At 44.1% G+C, this 19,548-nt stretch overlaps 1 protein-coding gene and 1 pseudogene across 1 annotated transcript in view; both read right to left on the reverse strand.

Moving 5' to 3' along the window:
• Nucleotides 1–17,182, reverse strand: part of LOC148517819 (RING finger protein 112-like) — an 89,419-nt gene extending 72,237 nt beyond the window's left edge. Inside the window, exon 1 of the mRNA XM_088478177.1 lies at nt 16,748–17,182. Within this exon, the coding sequence (XP_088334303.1) occupies nt 16,748–17,182 (435 nt within the window). The remainder of the gene's footprint in view (nt 1–16,747) is intronic.
• On the reverse strand, nt 14,615–14,733 carry LOC148517820 (5S ribosomal RNA; annotated as a pseudogene).
• Nucleotides 17,183–19,548: the final 2,366 nt, after the last annotated feature.

A 19,548-nucleotide genomic window follows, 5' to 3' on the forward strand; every position in this document is an offset into this window, starting at 1 on the left:
TCCGGACTGAAGGACCTGGCAACAATTTCTGACATGTCTACTGTCACTGCATATGATACTGTCACCATTGACAGAATGGTGGAGGATTACATCGGTGACAGCATCCAAGTAGGCATGTCAGACAGTCCATACCTGTACTGGCAGGAAAAAGAGGCAATTTGGAGGCCCCTGTACAAGCTGGCTCTATTTTACCTGAGTTGTCCCCCCTCCAGTGTGTACTCCGAAAGAGTGTTTAGTGCAGCCGGGAACCTTGTCAGCGAAAGGCATAGGAGGTTGCTTCCACAGAATGTGGAGAAGATGATGTTCATCAAAATGAATTATCAGCTCTTCCAGGGAGACCAGCCTCCAGAAGGTACAGAGGGACCTGTGGTGGTGGATTCAAGTGGGGACGAGTTAATACTTTGTGAGGATGAGGATGTACACACTGAAGAGGGAGAGGAATCGGTGGATGAGGAGGATGAGAATGACATCTTGCCTCCGTAGAGCCAGTTTGTGCAGGGACACATTAATTGCCAGCTTGTTTTGTGGGGGCCCAAACGAACCAATCATTTCAGCCACAGTTGTGTGGCAGACCCTGGCGCTGAAATGATTGATTTGTTAAAGTGTGCAAGTCCTGTTTATACAACGTAAGGGAGGGTGGGAGGGCCCAAGGACAATTCCATCTTGCACTTCTTTTTTTCTTTGCATTATGTACAGTTTGGGGCCTAGTTTTTCTAACTGCCATCCTGTCTGCCACTGCAGTGCCACTCCTAGATGGGTCACGTGTTTGTGCCGCCCACTCGTGTCGCTTAGCATAGTCATCCAGCTACCTCGGTGCAACCTTTTGGACATAAAAACACTATTGTGAGGTGTGAGGTGTTCAGAATAGACTGGAAATGAGTGGAAATTAAGGTTATTGAGGTTAATAATAGCATAGGAGCAGAGAAACCAACAAATTCTGTGATTTTAGCTGTTTTTATGCTTTTTTTAAAAAAAATACAGATCCAAAACACAAAACCCAGAACCCAAAACACGGAAGGGTGGTTTTGGCAAAACCAATCCAGATCCAAAACACAAAGAAAGATCCAGATCCAAAACCAAAACACAAAACACGAGAAGTGGCCGATGCACACCCCTACTCTATATACTGTACTCTCTGTATCTCTAATAACTGATCTGGGTCCTCTCTCTCACTCACATATAACAAGACACTCTATATACTGTACTCCCTATATCTCTAATAACTGATCTGTGTCCTCTCTCTCACTCACATATAACAAGACATTCTATATACTGTACTCCCTGTATCTCTAATAACTGATCTGTATCCTCTCTCTCACATATAACAAGACAGTCTATATACTGTACTCCCTGTATCTCTAATAACTGATCTGTGGGGGTCATTCAGACCCGCTCGTGAGCGAAGGACGCTCGCAAGCAGGTCAATGTTGGACGAATGCGCATGCGCACGAGAGAGGGAGCTCAGTCGTTCACATTCGCGAGACCCGGCGAGCGACGAGGAATACGTCGCTCGTGGTCTCGCACCAAAGGGGGGCGTGATGTCGATGGTGGCTGACAGCACGCCCCCTTTGGTGGGCGTGCCGGGGGCGTGGCTGCCAGATGGAGGCGTTCCCATGGGAACGCCTACCGTCTGTGTCCGGCCCCACTGACATCAGTAATGATTTCATTGGGAGTGATTTTGGCTCTGATAGAGCCAAAGTCACTCCTGGGCTTGCGGCAGCAAGACCCTACCGCAGGGTCTCATCGCAAGCCCGATGGTCGCGATGGTCAAAGACCATCGTGACCATCATCATGGACGCTCGCATAAGCTGTGGGTGGTAACCCACAGCTATGCGAGCGTCCAAAAGGCCGCTCCACATTTAAATAGGACGGCCCTGATTCAGACCGAGCGCTCTGGTCAGAGCGTACAGTTCTGAATTAGGCCCTGTGTTCTCTCACTCACTCACATATAACAAGACACTCTACAAACTGTACTCCCTGTATCTCTAATGACTGATCTGTGTCCTCTCACTCACATATAATAAAACAATCTATATACAGTGATCCCTATATCTCTAATAACTGATCTGTGTCCTCTCACTCACATATAACAAGACACTCTATATACTGTACTCCCTATAACTCTAATTACTGATCTGTGTCCTCTCACTCACATATAACAAGACAGTCTATATACTGTACTCCCTGTATCTCTAATAACTGATCTGTGTCCTCTCACTCACATATAACAAGACACTCTATATACTGTACTCTCTATCTCTAATAACTGATCTGTGTCCTCTCACCCACATATAACAAGACACTCTATATACTGTACTACCTGTATCTCTAATGACTGATCTGTATCCCCTCTAAGGGCTCTATTTATTAACATTATTTTTACTAAAATAAAGTGAAAAAGGGTCTTTTCACACCCTTTTCACATTATTTTAGTTTCACCAGTAGTTATTACAGGGCAATTGGGGTAGAATTAGTAAAATTGTACTCCAACCCCCAGTATCACTTATTTTTAGTAAAGCAGATCGCATTTCCCGTAATTGTAATGGGAAATGTGATCTGTGTGCAAGTTACTAAAAATAAATTGTAAAAAAATACCGGGGGAAGCCCTGTGATAATAACGCCACCTGGAGGTGGCGTTATCCAGGGTCTCCCCCAGTTACCGGGCTCCCACTCTGCTCTAACGGGGAGAGCAGAGGCGGGAGCCGGTACCAGTAATCAGCTATGTGGTCTAAGTAGACCGCAAGCTGATTACTGTAAAAAAATGAAACATTTTTTTTTTCCTTACCTGAATCCAGGGACCGGTGATCGGGCCTCCGGTGATGGCTCCTCTCTGGTCAGCTGGTCTCCCACAGTGCACTGGGGCCCGGTCATCAGGTGATCGGGCCCCAGTGCAGTATGGGAGATCACCTGATCGGGAAGCCCGGAGATGATCACCGGAGGCCAGGAGGATGCAGGTAAGTGTAATGAAGGGAGGGGGGGTCGCGGGGGAGGGAGGGGGGTCGCGGGGGCCTGCGATCGCCGGGGGCGGGGCTTAGCGTCGGTGGGGGGGCAGCAGCGACGGTGGGTCGGCGCATGCGCCGGCTCTTAGTCGCGGTATTTTTTCCGAAAATACCGCGACTAGAGTGCGGATGGGATCCGCAGGGACAGAGCTTTTTCGCAAGCTCTGTCCCTGCATGGGATTTATAGTAAATTCCTGTGATATTGCCTGAATTCGCAATGCGAATTCACTCGGTAATATCACACTACAATCCGCATTCAATATGCGGATTGTAGTAAATAGAGCCTTAACTCACATATAACAAGACACTCTATATACTGTACTCCCTGTATCTCTAATAACTGATCTGTATCCTCTCTAACCCACATATAACAAGACACTCTATATACTATACTCTCTGTATCTCTAGTAACTGATCTGTGTCCTCTCTCACTCACATATAACAAGACACTCTATATACTGTACTCACTGAATCTCTAATAACTGATCTGTATCCTCTCTCTCACTCTCATATAACAAGACACTCTATATACTGTACTCCCTGTATCTCTAATAACTGATCTGTGGGGGTCATTCAGACCTGCTCATTAGCGAAGGATGCTCGCAAGCGGGTCGATGTTGGACGAATGCGCATGCGCACGACAGTGGGAGCTCAGTCGTTCACATTCGTGAGACCAGGCGAGCGACGAGGAATACGTCGCTCGGTGTCTCGCACCAAAGGGGGGCTTGATGTCAATGGTGGCTGACAGCACGCCCCCTTTGGTGGGCGTGCCGGGTGCGTGGCTGCCAGATGGAGGCGTTCCCATGGGAACGCCTACCGTCTGAGTCCGGCCCCACTGACATCAGTAATGATGTTATTGGGATTGATTTTGGCTTTGATAGAGCCAAAATCACTCCTGGGCTTGCGGCAGTGAGACCCTACCGCAGGGTCTCATCGCAAGCCCAATGGTCGCGATGGTCAAAGACCATAGTGACCGTCATCATGGACGGTCGCATAAGCTGTGGGTGGTAACCCACAGCTATGCGAGCGTCCAAAAGGCCGCTCCACATTTAAATAGGACGGCCCTGATTCAGAGTGAGCGCTGTGGTCACAGCATTCTGCTCTGAATCAGGCCCTGTGTTCTCTCACTCACATATAACAAGACACTCGACAAACTGTACTCCCTGTATCTCTAATGACTGATCTGTGTCCTCTCACTCACATATAACAAGACACTCTATATACTGTACTCCCTGTATCTCTAATGACTGATCTGTGTCCTCTCACTCACATATAACAAGACACTCTATGTACTGTACTCCCTGTAACTCTAATAACTGATCTGTGTCCTCTCACTCACATATAACAAGACAGTCTATATACTGTACTCCCTGTATCTCTAATAACTGATCTGTGTCCTCTCACTCACATATAACAAGACACTCTATATACTGTACTCCCTGTAACTCTAATAACTGATCTGTGTCCTCTCACTCACATATAACAAGACACTCTATATACTGTACTCTCTATCTCTAATAACTGATCTGTGTCCTCTCTCTCACTCACATATAACAAGACACTCTATATACTGTACTCCCTGTATCTCTAATAACTGATCTGTGTCCTCTCACTCACATATAACAAGACACTCTATATACTGTACTCCCTGTATCTCTAATAACTGATCTGTGTCCTCTCACTCTCATACAGTATAACAAGACAGTCTATATACTCCTTGTAGCTCTAATAACTGATCTGTGTCCTCTCTTACTCACATATAACCAGACACTCTATATACTCCCTGTATCTCTAATAACTGTACTGTGTCCTCTCTCTCACAGTCACGCTGTAAACTCACCTTACCTGTGGATCTCTCTCTGTATATCTGATCTCTGCTCTTCTGCTGTTATATAGTTACACACAAGAGAAAGTGAAAGAGTTATGGCCTCATCTTATCGCATTGTATACCTAATATTTATTTATTTTTTACCCACATAAAAGTTGTGCAGTTTGTTATTCAGAATGGTTTACAGCTCCCATATTATAATCTGGTTGGTATAGTTACGATTCTCATGGACGGTGCTCCCTAGAATATATCTCGTGCACAAAATTAGAAAAGAATGTATTCTGCAGTGGGCACTCATTTAGGCTGTGTATCATAACATATAACCTTTATTACTGCTATTTAGAAGTGAATTATACAAACGTATATTGTGCTGTGGTGTATAACAAATGTATAATATATATTGTCTGTTAAAAAACGGCCACCCCAGTTATGGGGTCAGGGGCAGAACTATGGGAGACAATAGAGGCTCCTGCTGCTAGGCGCCAGCACTGAACCGGCACCTCCTCCATCGCCCACAATATATTCACCCCACTTTAGAGCTGTAAATACATGGCACCTCTGCCCGGCACCTGAGAAGATACCATATACTAGTGGAGGGCTCTGTGTCAGACCATCAGCTGCCACTTCCATCCATCTATAACCTGTCCCTGCTTATTGGTGTTACTGTTCCTTAACAACTTCTTATGACAGTGAGAGACGTCCTGCGCCCCCCACACCTACAACTCCAGTCCCACTCCTCCCTGGCAAAAGCTCGGTTTCCCCCGGCATAAGTGCGGCTGCAGATCTTCCAGGAGCTTGATGTCAACAAGGATGCACCAGCTGGAGCTGCTGGTAAGAGGGCATGGGAGGCGGGGGCCTGGGGCACCAGCGACTGAGTCTGGGGGGAGATTTTTAGTGAAAAAAACTTCCTGCTGTAGACTGGGCATTTTGTGATTTGTAGTCCTACCACAGTGGCTGTCTTACAGTATCTTAACTAAAATGCAGGGCCTGAGTCAGACCCATTCTCCAGTGCATAGCGCTCGCAAGAGGGTCGATGGTCAGCCAGTGGGAACGCATGCCATTTGTGGGCGGCCCAACTGACATCATTCGTGATGTCGGTAGTGAACTTCCTACTCTATTAGAGCAGAAAGTTCACAAGGGTCTCGTCGCAAGCCCGATGGTCACGATAATCGCGACCATCGCCAGGCCGCTCGCAAAAGCTGTGGGTGGTCACACACAGCTATGCGAGTGGTATGGAGGCAATTTTTTTTTTTTTTTAAATCATCCGCCCTGATTCAGAGCGAGCCTGGACAATTTGCGAGCTCCTCTGAATCAGGCCCTCAGTCCTCAAAGCTCCCACATCAGCTGGTTTTCCATAGTATTAGCTATCGGGGCCAGTCTCCGGAATGCAGACACAGTACATTCGGAGGATTCTATAAATCAGTAGATATCTCCCGTAAACTGTTTTTTTTGGAGGGATATCCTGCAAATTTACTTTAGCAAATAGGCCTAATAGAAACATAGGGGGTCATTCAGACCCACTCACGAGCGGCAATACGCTCGCAAGTGGGTCGATGTTCCCCACTGCGCATCACTCCGGGTCTCACACCAAAGGGGGCATGCTGTCGATGTTGATTGACAGCACGCCCCCTTTGGTGGGCGTGCCAGGGGCGTGCCTGCCAGACGGAGGCGTTCCCATGAGAATGCCTACCGTCTGAAGCCGGCCCCAGTGGGAGTGATTTTAGCTCTGATAGAGCCAAAATCACTCCAGGGATTGAGGTTGAGAAACCAGACCACAGGGTTTCACTCGCAAGTCCGTTGGTCTCGATGGTCAAGACCATCGCAACCATTTTGTTGGACGCTCGTATATGCTGTGGGTGGTGACCCACAGCTATACGAGCGTCCATGAGGATGCTCCATATTAATGGAGGAGGGCCCTGACTCAGAGCGAGCGCTCTGGTCAGAGCGTCCGGCTCTGAATCAGGGCCTTAGTCACATATACGGGAGGGGGAGGGGTGCCTAATGATAACTTGCCTTCGGGCATCTGGGATGAACTTACACCAATGTATGGGGTATTACTCCTGTATATGTAGTGTATACCTAAAGCTAGGCTGCAGCAGTTTTTAACTAGGGATACAGTATATCTATATTCAGGCATATTAGCACCTTGTATTAAGTGATTACCTCATATTGGGCTCTATTTACTACAATCCGCATATTGAATGCGGATTGTAGTGTGATATTAACGAGTGAATTCGCATTGCGAATTCAGGCAATATCACAGGGATTTACTATAAATCCCTTGCAGGGACAGAGCTTGCGATAAAGCTCTGTCCCTGCGGATCCCATTCGCACTCTAGTCGCGGTATTTTCGGAAAAAATACCGCGACTAAGAGCCCGCGACTAAGAGCCCGCGCATGCGCCGACCGACCACCGCTACTACCCCCCACCTATGCTAAGCCCTGCCCCCGGTGCTAAGCCCCTCCCCCAGCAATCTTGGACCCCCGTGACCCCCCCTCCCTTCATTACACTTACCTGCATCCTCCTGGCCTCCGGTGATCTTCTCCGGGCTTCCCTATCAGGTGATCTCCCATACTGCACTGGGACCCGATCACCTGATGACCGGGCCCCAGTGCACTGTGGGAGACCAGCTGACCGGAGAGGAGCCATCACCGGTCCCTGGATTCAGGTAAGTAAAAAAAAAAATGTTTCATTTTTTTTTTTCTTTTTTTTGCAGTAATCAGGTTGCGGTCTGCTTAGACAACATAGCTGATTACTGGGACCGGCTCCCGCCTCTGCTCTCCCCGTTAGAGCAGGGCAGGAGTCCGGTAACCGGGGGAGACCCTGGATAACGCCACCTCCAGGTGGAGTTATTATCACAGGGCTTTCCCCGGTATTTTTTTACAATTTATTTTTAGTAACTTTGGCCAGATCACATTTCCCATTACAATTATGGGAAATGCGATCTGCTTTACTAAAAATAAGTGATACTGGGGGTTGGAGTAGAATTTTACTAATTCTACTCCAATTGCCCTATAGTAACTACAGGTGAAACTAAAATAATGTGAAAAGGGTGTGAAAACACCCTTTTTCACTTTATTTTAGTAAAAATAATGTTAATAAATAGAGCCCAAAACCCTCTACGGCTGAATTAACAATCTCCTCTGCTTGTGGCTCTCAAACGTATCCAATGCAGTAACAGTTTTATGATTTGCTATGAAACAATGGCCCTCATTCAGACCCACTCGCAAGCGGCTGTCCGCTCGCAAGTGGGTCGATGTTGTGGACTGCGCATGCGCACGACGGCGGGAGCTCCGTCGTGCGCATGCGCCAGACGCGACGAGCAAAGGATTTTCCTTCGCTCGTTGTGTCTGATCAAAGGGGGCGTGCTGTCGATGTTGATTGACAGCACGCCCCCTTTGGTGGGTGTGCCGGGGGCATACCTCACTGACGTGGGGCGTTCCCAAGGGAACGCCTACCGTCAGAAGCCGGCCCACTGACATCACTAGTGATGTCAATGGGAGTGATTTTGGCTCTGATAGAGACAAAATCACTCCGAGCCTTGTGGTCGAAAACCCCGACCACAGGCTTTTGCACGCAGTTTCGATGGTCGCGATGGTCAAGACCATCGCGGCCATCAAACTGCACGCTCGTATAGGCTGTGGGTGGTGACCCACAGCTATACGAGCGTCCAGGAGGACGCTCCATTCTCATGGAGGGCGGCCCTCATTCAGAGCGTGCGCTCTGCTCAGAGCGTACAGCTCTGAATGAGGGCCAATGTTTCTTTTGTTCATATACTGTAGCTAGGTTATATCACAATATAAAACATTTTTGTAAACCACAAAGGTCAAATCAATTAACTTATTCAGCACTTTACTGTGTTATTAAAGGAAAAGGTTTCTATTCTGTTCTCAGGTTTTTCATGGAATTAGCATTTACATATCTGGGCTGATCTGATACATACTATAGTCTTTACTGTAGTGCAATCATTGTATAATATCTAAGGCGGGATGCATTACACATTGCATTCGGGATGCATCACGCCACGCTTCGCATGCATTCTGGATGGAAAATTGAATTATGGGGGTTTTGCCCGCATTTATCATATTGCTGAATACCACACCTAGTCAGGTAACTTCATTTCAAGCCTTTTTTTAAATCACATGGTGGTCTCGAAATAAGTAACCTGAGGTGTTCGGCAGACTTTCAGTGTGAGCATAGGTGATTGCCCCGTGGGAGATTGAGGCATCACCGGTCCAGGTGGGATCCTTGATCTCATGGGGTGACAGGTTGATAGGGCACCTCAAGTTCAGGTTGGGTGCAGTTTGCAGTTGGCCGCCTTCCTTCCCAGATGTAGTTGTGAGAGTGGATGGCATTTGGCCGCTTTCCCCCCTCTTGAGTTGGGGGTGAGGTTGGGCTGGATCTTGGGCCCAACCTCTGATATGATGAGACTTGTGATTCTAAATTACCATACATACTGTACACTGACTCCTTCACCTAGGCCGTCCCTCCTTTGCCACCATATTCCTTTTAATGACAAATTAAACTGACAATTTAAATCACCAATCTGTTGTCTGTGTCTTTATTTACTAAGGAATATAGGGCCTGATTCAGACTCGCTCGCAAGTGCTATGTGCTCGCAAGTGGGTCGATGGTTGTGCATTGCGCACGCACGGCTTGTGCAATGCATGTGCACAAGCCCATAGCGAGTGAGAAATTCTCTCGCTCGGGGGCTCGCTACAAATGGGGCGGCTGTCGATGTTGATCGACAGCTTGCCCCGTTTTGTAGGTGAGGAGGGTGGGTGGCCAAACAGAGGCGTTCCCAAAGGAATGCCTGCCTTTTCAGGTCGGCCCTACTGGCATCACACGTGAAGTCAGTAGTAAGCTTCCGGCTCTACCACAAGGGTCTCGTCGCAAGCCTGATGGTCGTGACCATCGTGACCATCACCTGGCCACCCGCTAAAGGTGTGGTTGGTCGCCCACAGCTTAGCAAGTGGCCAGGAGGCCGGGTTTTAAAAGAAAAAGCGGCCACCCTGATTCAGGGCGAGCGCTCGCTTTTTGCGAGCGGCTCTGAATCAGGCCCATAGTGTGAAAAGTTTAAATAGACAGTAGGACAATAGCGGTTTTATAACATTGATTATCTCATCACAATGACACCTGACAAGGGGTGCGATATATTAGGCAGCAAGTGAACATTCAGTTCTTGTAGTTAATGTGTTGGAAGCAGGAAAAATAGCAAAATAAAGAAAAAGAAAACTCCTTTGTTTTCCCTCTTGTAAATGAAAAGGATTCTATTTACAGTAAACCTAACTTTTATTATTTCAGATTAAAATTGCGTATTTTTCAAGTATTGGAAATATAAATAAATGATAAAGAAAGAACAAAAAAACAGTCACTATAGGATACACAAATATGAAGGATTCTGTGGAAATGTGATTGTCACTAAAACTTCTTTACTGGATGGGCAGTGATCTGTGCTAATTTTATGTAGAGATAATACAGTCTATAATCCTAACAATGTTGGGCCACTGATAGGTATGTGGGAAATAACTGGTGCTAGAATAAAGCTGTGTCTGGTCCTTGTTGCCTCTGTGTCCTGGGCCGCCATAGGTGATGTCATGATGTCACACAACTAATGACGCTCCCGGCACTTTTCTATGTAGCTGGTTGCATCTCCTGACATTCTACAAGGTGGAAGAGGGTGATTTTGTGCCTTTCCAGCTTCCCAACAGGGTAGTAACTGCATTACCCCCTTAGTCCTGTGACCTGAGTGGTTGTATCAGTAATGCTCCCCTTGTTATGGCGCTGCTCTTCCTTACCTGATAGGTGACTTCCTTGTGTGCACTCACTTAAATGGTAGGTGATTGGCTCCTCACTTGATGCTCCACACCCTATGTAAGCTTACATATTGTACTCCTAGGATTAACTGGATGCTTTCTGGACTTATTTACTAACCCCTCTGGGCAGGATTGCGGCGTGAATAGACTTATTGGTGGACAACATCTCACAGCCTAACTATTGCACGGTGGATGTTAAAAAGGAAACTTTGAGAACTCAGGGCCTGATCCAGAGCCGGACGCTCTGAACCAAGCGCCCGCTCTGAATCAGAGCGTTTTTTTTTTTTTTGTGCATCCTCCTGGACGCTCGCATAGCTGTGGGTTACCACCCACAGCTTATGCGAGCATCCATGATGATGGTCGCGATGGTCAAGACCATCGCGACCATCGGGCTTGCGACGAGACCCTTGCGGTAGGGTCTCGTCTGCCGCAAGCCCTGGATTGCTTTTTGCTCTATCAGAGCCAAAAGCACTCCCACTGACATCACTAGTGATGTCAGTGGGGCCGACCAAGACGGTAGGCGTTCCCATGGGAACGCCTCTGTCTGGGCAGCCATGCCCCCGGCACACCCACCAAAGGGGGCGTGCTGTCAATCACCATCGACAGCATGCCCCCTTTGGTGCGAGACCCTTAACGATGGCTTGGCCATCATTATTCGGGTCTCGCGCATGCGCACGATGGAGCAGCCTCTGCCGTGCGCATGCGCACTTGGGCAACATCGACTGGGCTGAGCGCTCGCGAGCGGGTCTGAATCAGGCCCTCATTTCCACGGACTGGTAATCTATAGGCTGCTCAATTTGATCCTTTGGACAAACAGAGGGGGTCCTAACTCCAGTATAAATCATTTGGGAGTTACATTTTATTCATTTATTTATATCCTTGTTTAGTATGTGATTGTATCTATAGGTGTTTTGTATAAGCATGCATGCTAAAATCTCTTAATTGTGCACTTTTACAATATGCAATATTTGATAGTGGAATAAATTTATATATTTATTTATATTTAAAAAAAACGTCCCTCATATTTATATGTGTAGAGCATCTATTCTATTTATTGTGTGACTACCATTTGGGACTGACTATCCCTTTCCAGTTGCTTGATTAACAGCGTGTTAGTATTTTCTATTACCTCTGCTGAATGATTTTCTACCACCTTGCCTTTTTGTATATGTGCCATCTAGTCTGGCTGTCCTCATTCTGTGTGGTTAGCTATAACCATACTAGTCAGTGAATACACCTGGGGCATCTAAGTGGCAGTAAACACTAACTGGGTGTCTGATAGCACTAGGCTGGGACTTTTTTGATTATCTAATCTCTCACTGCACATATGGGAATGGGAAGGAACAAGTCACAATGAAAGTGAAACAATCTGTGTGACTGATAAACTTGGACTAAACATTATATAGAATAACCTCTGTACAGCAAGATAAGGATGATGGAGGATCAAAGTTTATATCATATACGCAAACTACATGTACTGTACTAAGAATATGCCGGTGCCTGCTGGGAAATGGGTCCTCTATCAGCTGGTGATATTACTGACTGATACAACTCAAATCCTCTTCCAGTATAGTCTGGTCTCCATTTAGTAGTAATCACATGTGCAATGCGATCTGGGAGTGATATTAGCACCAATGGTCACATTGCAGTTGCATGAATTGAAGTGACTGCATCAGGGGTTTCTTCACTTCTGTGCTGAGGCCATTGCTAGGTACTCTGCAGGGCTGTCTTAACAGCAGTGTGGGCCCTGGGCAAAGCAATGCACTGAGGCCCCTACCCACCAATTGTGCCCCCAGTAGTAAACCCCTTATTTAGTGCCCCCCGTAGTATTCCCCCCTATGCAGTGCCCCCAGTAGTGGTACCCCCTATGCAGTGCCCATTATATAGTGCCCCCAGTAGCAGTCCCCCCCATGAAGTTCCCCCAATAGTGGTACCCCTTATGCAGTGCCCTTTAAATACTGGCCCCAGTTGTAGTCCCGCCTATGCAGTACCCCCAGTATTGCCCTTTATATAAAGCCTCCAGTAGTGGTTCACCGATGCAGTGCCCCCAGTGGTAGTCCACTCCCCTTGTAGTGCCCCTAGTAGTAGTCCCCCCTTGCAGTGCCCCTAGTAGTAGTCCCCCCATTGTAGTGCCCATAGTGGTAGTCCCCCCCTTGTAGTGCCCCCAGTAGTAGTCCCCCCTTGTAGTGCCCCTAGTGGTAGTCATCCCTATGCAGTACCCCTAGTAGTAGTCCCCCCCTTGTAGTGCCCCTAGTAGTAGTCACCCATTGTAGTGCCCCTAGTAGTAGTCCCCCATTGTAGTAGCCCCCCCTTGTAGTGACCCTAGTAGTAGCCCCCCCTAGTATTAATCCCCTCTTGTAGTGCCCCTGGACCCCGGTAGACACACACATAATAAAAAAAAAACAATTATCTGAATCCCTGCTCTGGCTACTGCTCCCGCTGCCGCCATCCGCTCCTCAATCTGTCCTTCCTGGCCGCCTCGTTTTGCATTAAGGGACAGATGTCATGACATCTCTCCCACTACCCACTGTGGGAGCCAGAAGATGGAGCTCATCAGTAAGCTCCAGCCCGGCTCCAGCAGTGGGCGCAGCAGCCAGTCTGATAGACTCTCATTGGCTGCTAATTAAAACAAACACACTGCTGCCGGTGCCGACGGCTGTGTGTTTGTCACTGTGTAGTGCTGACCGAACTCTGTCTGGTCAGCACTACACTACACACATGGTGCAGCTGTGTCACAGAGACACAGACTGCCCGCGGCCTGCATGGTCGCAGCTGTGGCACCCTCCACTATGTGGCACCCTACTTGGCTGCGTAGCAGGGGAAGGGGGGGTTGCTCGGCACAGGGGGGCTAGCGGATTGGACACAGTGCTTTAAATAAATATATATATATATATAGAAAAATAGATGGGTACAGCGCCAATCTTTGTAAATTTATGAGGCAAAAAATGAACAATTTAAAGTTAACTGTTAAATGGCACCTCAGCCCATAAATATTGTAGGCGTCAGCTCTGGGTAAATAGGACAATACTAGTGCAAGTATTGAGAAACAGTATGTCATCTCCGTGCATGTGTTGTAACATGCATGCCTCTCAACTGGCCGCGTTGTGGGATGTCACTTCCGCCCTTCCTCCACATCCTCCTATGGTGTTATTCCACCCTTCTGCTTGTATAATGAGGCAAAACTTCCGCCCTTCTCCTGTACAACGTGTAAATCATGTCTGCCCACACTTAAGAAGGGCTTATATTCGTTATTTCTTCAATTTAGTCTAGACTTTAAAAATAAAAAAGACAATATTACGATATAGTCCTAGCATAGATGTTTAGATAAAAGCATCCCCTTATTAATGTTGTTTGTTAAAAATTAACATAAATCACAATATAAATAATAAATCTTGAACCAAGCATATAATATTTATAAACATATAATAACCTATAATAGGTGTAACTAGTTCATACTATATTAATGCATACTTTCAAATTAGATGGGATATGTATATAGAGTATATATGACTGAACTAGTACTAAACAATGAAATATCTAATATTAAATATTAGGTCTCTGAAAAGAATTCCCAATGCCAGTTTTATGTTGTTTCCTTTTTACTTCTGGAATGTAGAGGATTCTTATAGTTCTTAATTTTTCTAGAGAGGCATCACTGGAAGCAAAGGTCTTATATTCCTTAATTATATTCATGTGCGAGCATCACTGGGTTTTCTTTGTTCTTTCTTCTTTATATTTTGAAGAATGTTCAGGAAATTTTCATATTTACAACACCTGGGATTCCCAGGATGTCTTCATTCCTGGTACTAATCAGGCCCCACTATATTGGATTTTCAGTCTTGTAACTGATCTTTCAATAGGGAGGTATGGTTGTAAACCTTATCTTGTCTTCTTAATCACCAAGGTACGCTTGTATGTGTTATGGTTCCCTTCTTAGGCCATGACCTGATTTCATTTCCATTATCAGGATAAATTTGCAGCACCAGGTATTCCCAAGGGGTTGCCCACCTTGGTACTGACCTGGCCCAATCATGCTTTGCTTCCAAGATCAGACGAGATTGGGCTCACACATGATGGTATGGCAGCAAATAAATTCATTCAACATAAATATATTCATGCCAGATTTTCTACTAGACCTGGTCTTCCCCAAAAGAGATAATTCTTAGGGGTACTTGTCAGGCCCATCTACATGATAGATGGTATATTAGTAGATAGGAGTTGAACACATCACAGAAATGGGGCTATTTCATAATAGTCATTAAAACCTTTAGGTGATAGTGTATCCAGTTCGAATATCCAGAACATTTCCCTTCTTGATAATAGATTGCCCAGGTCTTCTCCTCTTTCTCCCAAGGTTACATGTTCAATTGCTTTGTATGAGATATCCTCCGGGTTAGAGTTATGTTCTAACGAAAAATGCTTTGATACAGCATGGCCCTCTACTATATTTTTGATGTTCCGAATATGCTCCTGTATTCTTAATTTCAGTGGTCGCTTGGTTTTTCCAATGTATTTAAGTCCACAAGTACATTCCAGCAATAAATGACCGATGTACTGTAGAATTACAATTCAGAAAACTTTTGATGGTATACTCTTTGGATGCATCTGAATTCATAAAGGTTTTCCTTTTGGGGTGGAGGAACTTGCAAATATTACAATGTCCGCACTTATAACTTCCATTGCATTTCAAAGTATTCATAGTACATTGTTCCTTTTCCTTTAGCATACTCGGTGCTAGTAGATCATTTAGATTCTGAGACTTTCTGAAAATGATTTGTGGTTTTGGTTGAAGGATCTTCTTCAGAACTGGGTCCATGAGCAAGATACCCCAATGTTTATTAAAAGACTTTCTGATAATATTCTTGTGACCACTGTATGTAGTGATAAAAGGTACTATCTCATTCTCCTGTTGTTTTTACATCTTATATTGCAATAAATTGCTTCTTTCCAGGTGTTGAGTTTTCTGCATTGCTGTCATTATTGTTGTTTCTGGATATTCCTTCTCTCTAAATCTATTAGCATACACTTCCATTTGTTCATTGCAGGTTGTTGCATCGCTGCAATAGCATTTTATCCTATAGAACTGGGAGTAGGGAATGTTCTTTTTCCATTTATCCAGATGACAGCTATTATAATGCAAATAACTGTTGGCATCCACTTCTTTTATGAAGTTCTTTGTACAAATCTTATCACCTGTTGCTGTCAGAATCAAGTCTAAAAACTCTATGTTAGAGTCATTGAAATTAGACGTAAACTTCAAATTCATATTATTATTTGAGATGTGTGATAAAAAATGATTAAAAACTTCTTCTGGTCCTTCCCAAATCATTAAAATATCGTCGATGTACCTCTTATAAAAAATAATATGGTCCTTGAATGGGTTATTATAGTATACATAGTCCTTTTCCCAACATCCCATGAACAAATTGGCGAAGCTAGGGGCGAAGGTCGTGCCCATCGCCGTTCCGCATATTTGGCGATAAAATTGACTGAAAATTTTTAAATAATTATGAGTGAGTATAAAAGACATAAGATCACATAAAAATTCTTTATGAGGAACTTCAATCTCTGCATCAATCTCTAGGAACATTCTAGCTGCATTAATACCCTTAGAGTGTTCTATACATGTATACAAAGATTGGACATCGATGGTTATCCAATTATAAGTCTGTTTCCAATGTATACCCTCTATTTGTTGTAGTACACTTGTAGTGTCCTTGAGATAGGATTCCAATTTTGTTACATATTTTTGTAGAAAAATGTCTACATATTTAGACAGATTCGAGGAAAGTGATTCAATGCCCGCTATGATAGGCCTACCTGAAGGTTCAGTAAGAGATTTATGAATCTTAGGTAAAAAGTAAAAAATCGGAGTCGTGGGGTTTGATTTCATTAAAAATTGGAATTCTTCTTTCGTTAAAATATTTCTTTGTAGACCATAAAGTAATATAGTTCTCAATTCTTCTATGTATTCTTCAGCTGGATCTTTTTGTAATTTTTCATAGGAAATTCTATCCTCAAGAAGTCTATGAGCTTCCTTCAGATAATACGCATGGTCCATGATCACCAACCCCCCCCCCTTTGTCAGCTGGTTTTATAACTACCTCCTGGTTCTTTTTCAAGTTTTTAAGGGCTTCCTTTTCTCTGTTGCTAAGATTTAGTTTTTTTATGTTAGTGTGATTCACCTCATTACTGCATAGATCCTTTTTTATCATATCATAAAAAATATTCAGGTGATTGCCTTTTGATTCTAACGGATAGTACGTAGATTTTCCTTTAAAACCAGATTTTGAGGTAGAAGCAACATAGTTTTTTAGAGGTGCTGATTCTTTTTTTAAAAAATGTCTTTTAAGTGTCAAGTTTCTCACGTATTTGTTTAAGTCAATGAACATCTCAAATTTGTTCAGGCTTTTCGTTGGGGCAAAGTTTAATCCCTTGCTCAGTAATGTTATTTCGGAGTTACTTAAAGTATATTGGGATATATTAAAAAGGCCTTTGGTCTTTGGATCTATTGTAGGTTTCTCCTTTTTAAGTTTCATCCTCCTGCCACCCCGTGATCCTCTTCGTCTCTGTATCTCCTTTTTAATGGAGATGCTGTACTTATAGTTTCTCTGAAGATCTGATTTCTGTGATTGGTGTGGTCTTGTGCTGGGGATAAAAAAAGTTTGTTATCACTATTAGAGTCTAGATGCTGTAATGTTGAAAATCTATTCTTGGACTTGATTGCTGTAGGGCCGGTATATGCATGTTGGTCTTTGTTCTTTCTATAGCTGAATCTCCTCATAGGTGCTGGTTTCCAGCTGGATCCTGCTCCAGTTTCATATCTATTGATATTATTCTCTTGTTTCTGGAACCTACTCAAATTTTTCACTTTATTAGATTCATAATCTTTCTTATCTCTGATAAATTTCTTTTCTTTGCTCTTCATGACAGATTCCTCAACTTTTTCAATCTTTCTCAGTAGTACTTTTTCATTTTCTCTAAATTCCTCCTTCTCTTTAAATTCTTCCATCTGGGGTTCCATTTTAATTATGTCTTTCTCCAGATTGGAAAGTATTGCCTTTTTTTCTTCTATTATTAGTTTAATTAGTTCGATTGAACACTCGTGTACAATGTCATCCCATTTCTTTAAAAAGTCTGAATTATCAAGACCAAAAGTGGGATTCTTAATAAGTCTCAATCCTCTAGGGATCCTATTAATGGAAATATAATGTTCAAGACCCCTTATGTCCCACCATGCTTTGACCTCTTTGGTCAGCATTTTCTCCATCTCCCAAAACACGTTATCAATGTTTTCTGTGGGGAAATTTTCATGGGTAGGTATACTTTCATTGAACACCCTCTGGCATAGCTCACTTCTTTTGTTCATTCGATTTTTAATTTTAAACATAATTTACAAGTGTAGACTGCAATTTAAAGTTAACTGTTAAATGGCACCTCAGCCCATAAATATTGTAGGCGTCAGCTCTGGGTAAATAGGACAATACTAGTGCAAGTATTGAGAAACACATACACAGAATTAGAATGAACCTTTAAGCGACAGATATGCTCATTGAAATATATATTTTCTTATGGATAATGCGTGGAACAGCAAAAATGGAAATAAAAACAAGAAAAATGTATTTACTTAAACAAAAGATGCCCATAGTTAGGCAAAATATAGAAACCATCATTAAAGTAAGACAAAGTGCAATATAAATAATTAAAAGAGAAATGAGTTATAGATAATAGCAGCTTATCTGAGTATGTAGAAGAGTTAATTTTCTCCAAAGTTCATGAGGCAAGTAACAGTCACTCCCAATGCGTTTCGTCCTATGACTTCATCAAGGGGATAGTGTGTAGGTGTAATAGTCAGGTATTTATACCCCATTATGAGTTCAACCAAGGTCAGGCATCCGCATCTCTTCCTTTCTGCTGGAGTGCACCTATAAACATCCTTTTAACAATACAGCTATAGCCTTATAGCAATTTTTCAGCTTATATTCAGTTTATTGTAGTAATCTTTCTCAGATATTATGCTTAACGTAGTTTAAAAACCTTTTCTTAAAGTTGTTAATAGGACTACTTCCGCCCATCTTATCGTTCCTTCCGCCCTCACTGAGGCGCATCATATCCGGTATTACATATCCACGTGGGTCCAGGGTGCGCGGGGACTGTGTCCACATGACCTCCGTATTCCATAGCGGTGTACGTCATCTCCGTGCATGTTTTGTAACATGCAGGCGTCTCAACTGGCCGCATTGTGGGACGTCACTTCAGCCCTTCCTCCACGTCCTCCTATGGTGTTATTCGGCCCTTCTGCTTGTCTAATGAGGTGAAACTTCTGCCCTTCTCCTGTACAACGTGTAAATCATGTCTGCCCACACTTAAGATGGGCTTATATTCATTATTTCTTCAATTTAGTCTAGACTTTAAAAATTAAAAGGACAATATTACGATATGGTCCTAGCATAGATGTATATATATATACTAACTGGCTGCAGCTGCAAGTGGCTGGAGGGCCCCTTGCAGCTTCGGACCCTTGGGCAACTGCCCTAAAAGCCCAATGGAAGAGACAGCCCTGCTTCTCTGGAACCCAATCCTGGTAATTTTTGCAAAGGCTTTGCACCCATATTTAGGACCCTCACCCCACAATAGTTTAGTTATTTTTCTTGAAAACACTGCATTTGGTGCTAGTACCAATGAATAAAGCAGAAAAGATGGCATTAAAATGCTTATACCCATTGGTGTAGGCGCTATTGACAGGAGAGAGGGCAAAGATCGAAAAATAGTCGGCCTGACCCAGGTGTTTCCAAATTCAAATTTTAGCATATAAATAAAAAACAATAGTTGTTAGGGATGGTCATCAGCCATTGATGATTACAATCTGAAGGACATGCTTTTTCCATTGAGTACCAGGTTCGTG

The sequence above is a fragment of the Taudactylus pleione genome, unplaced genomic scaffold (assembly GCF_031769625.1).
Source record: "Taudactylus pleione unplaced genomic scaffold, aTauple2 ptg000209l, whole genome shotgun sequence".
Lineage (NCBI taxonomy): Eukaryota > Metazoa > Chordata > Amphibia > Anura > Myobatrachidae > Taudactylus > Taudactylus pleione.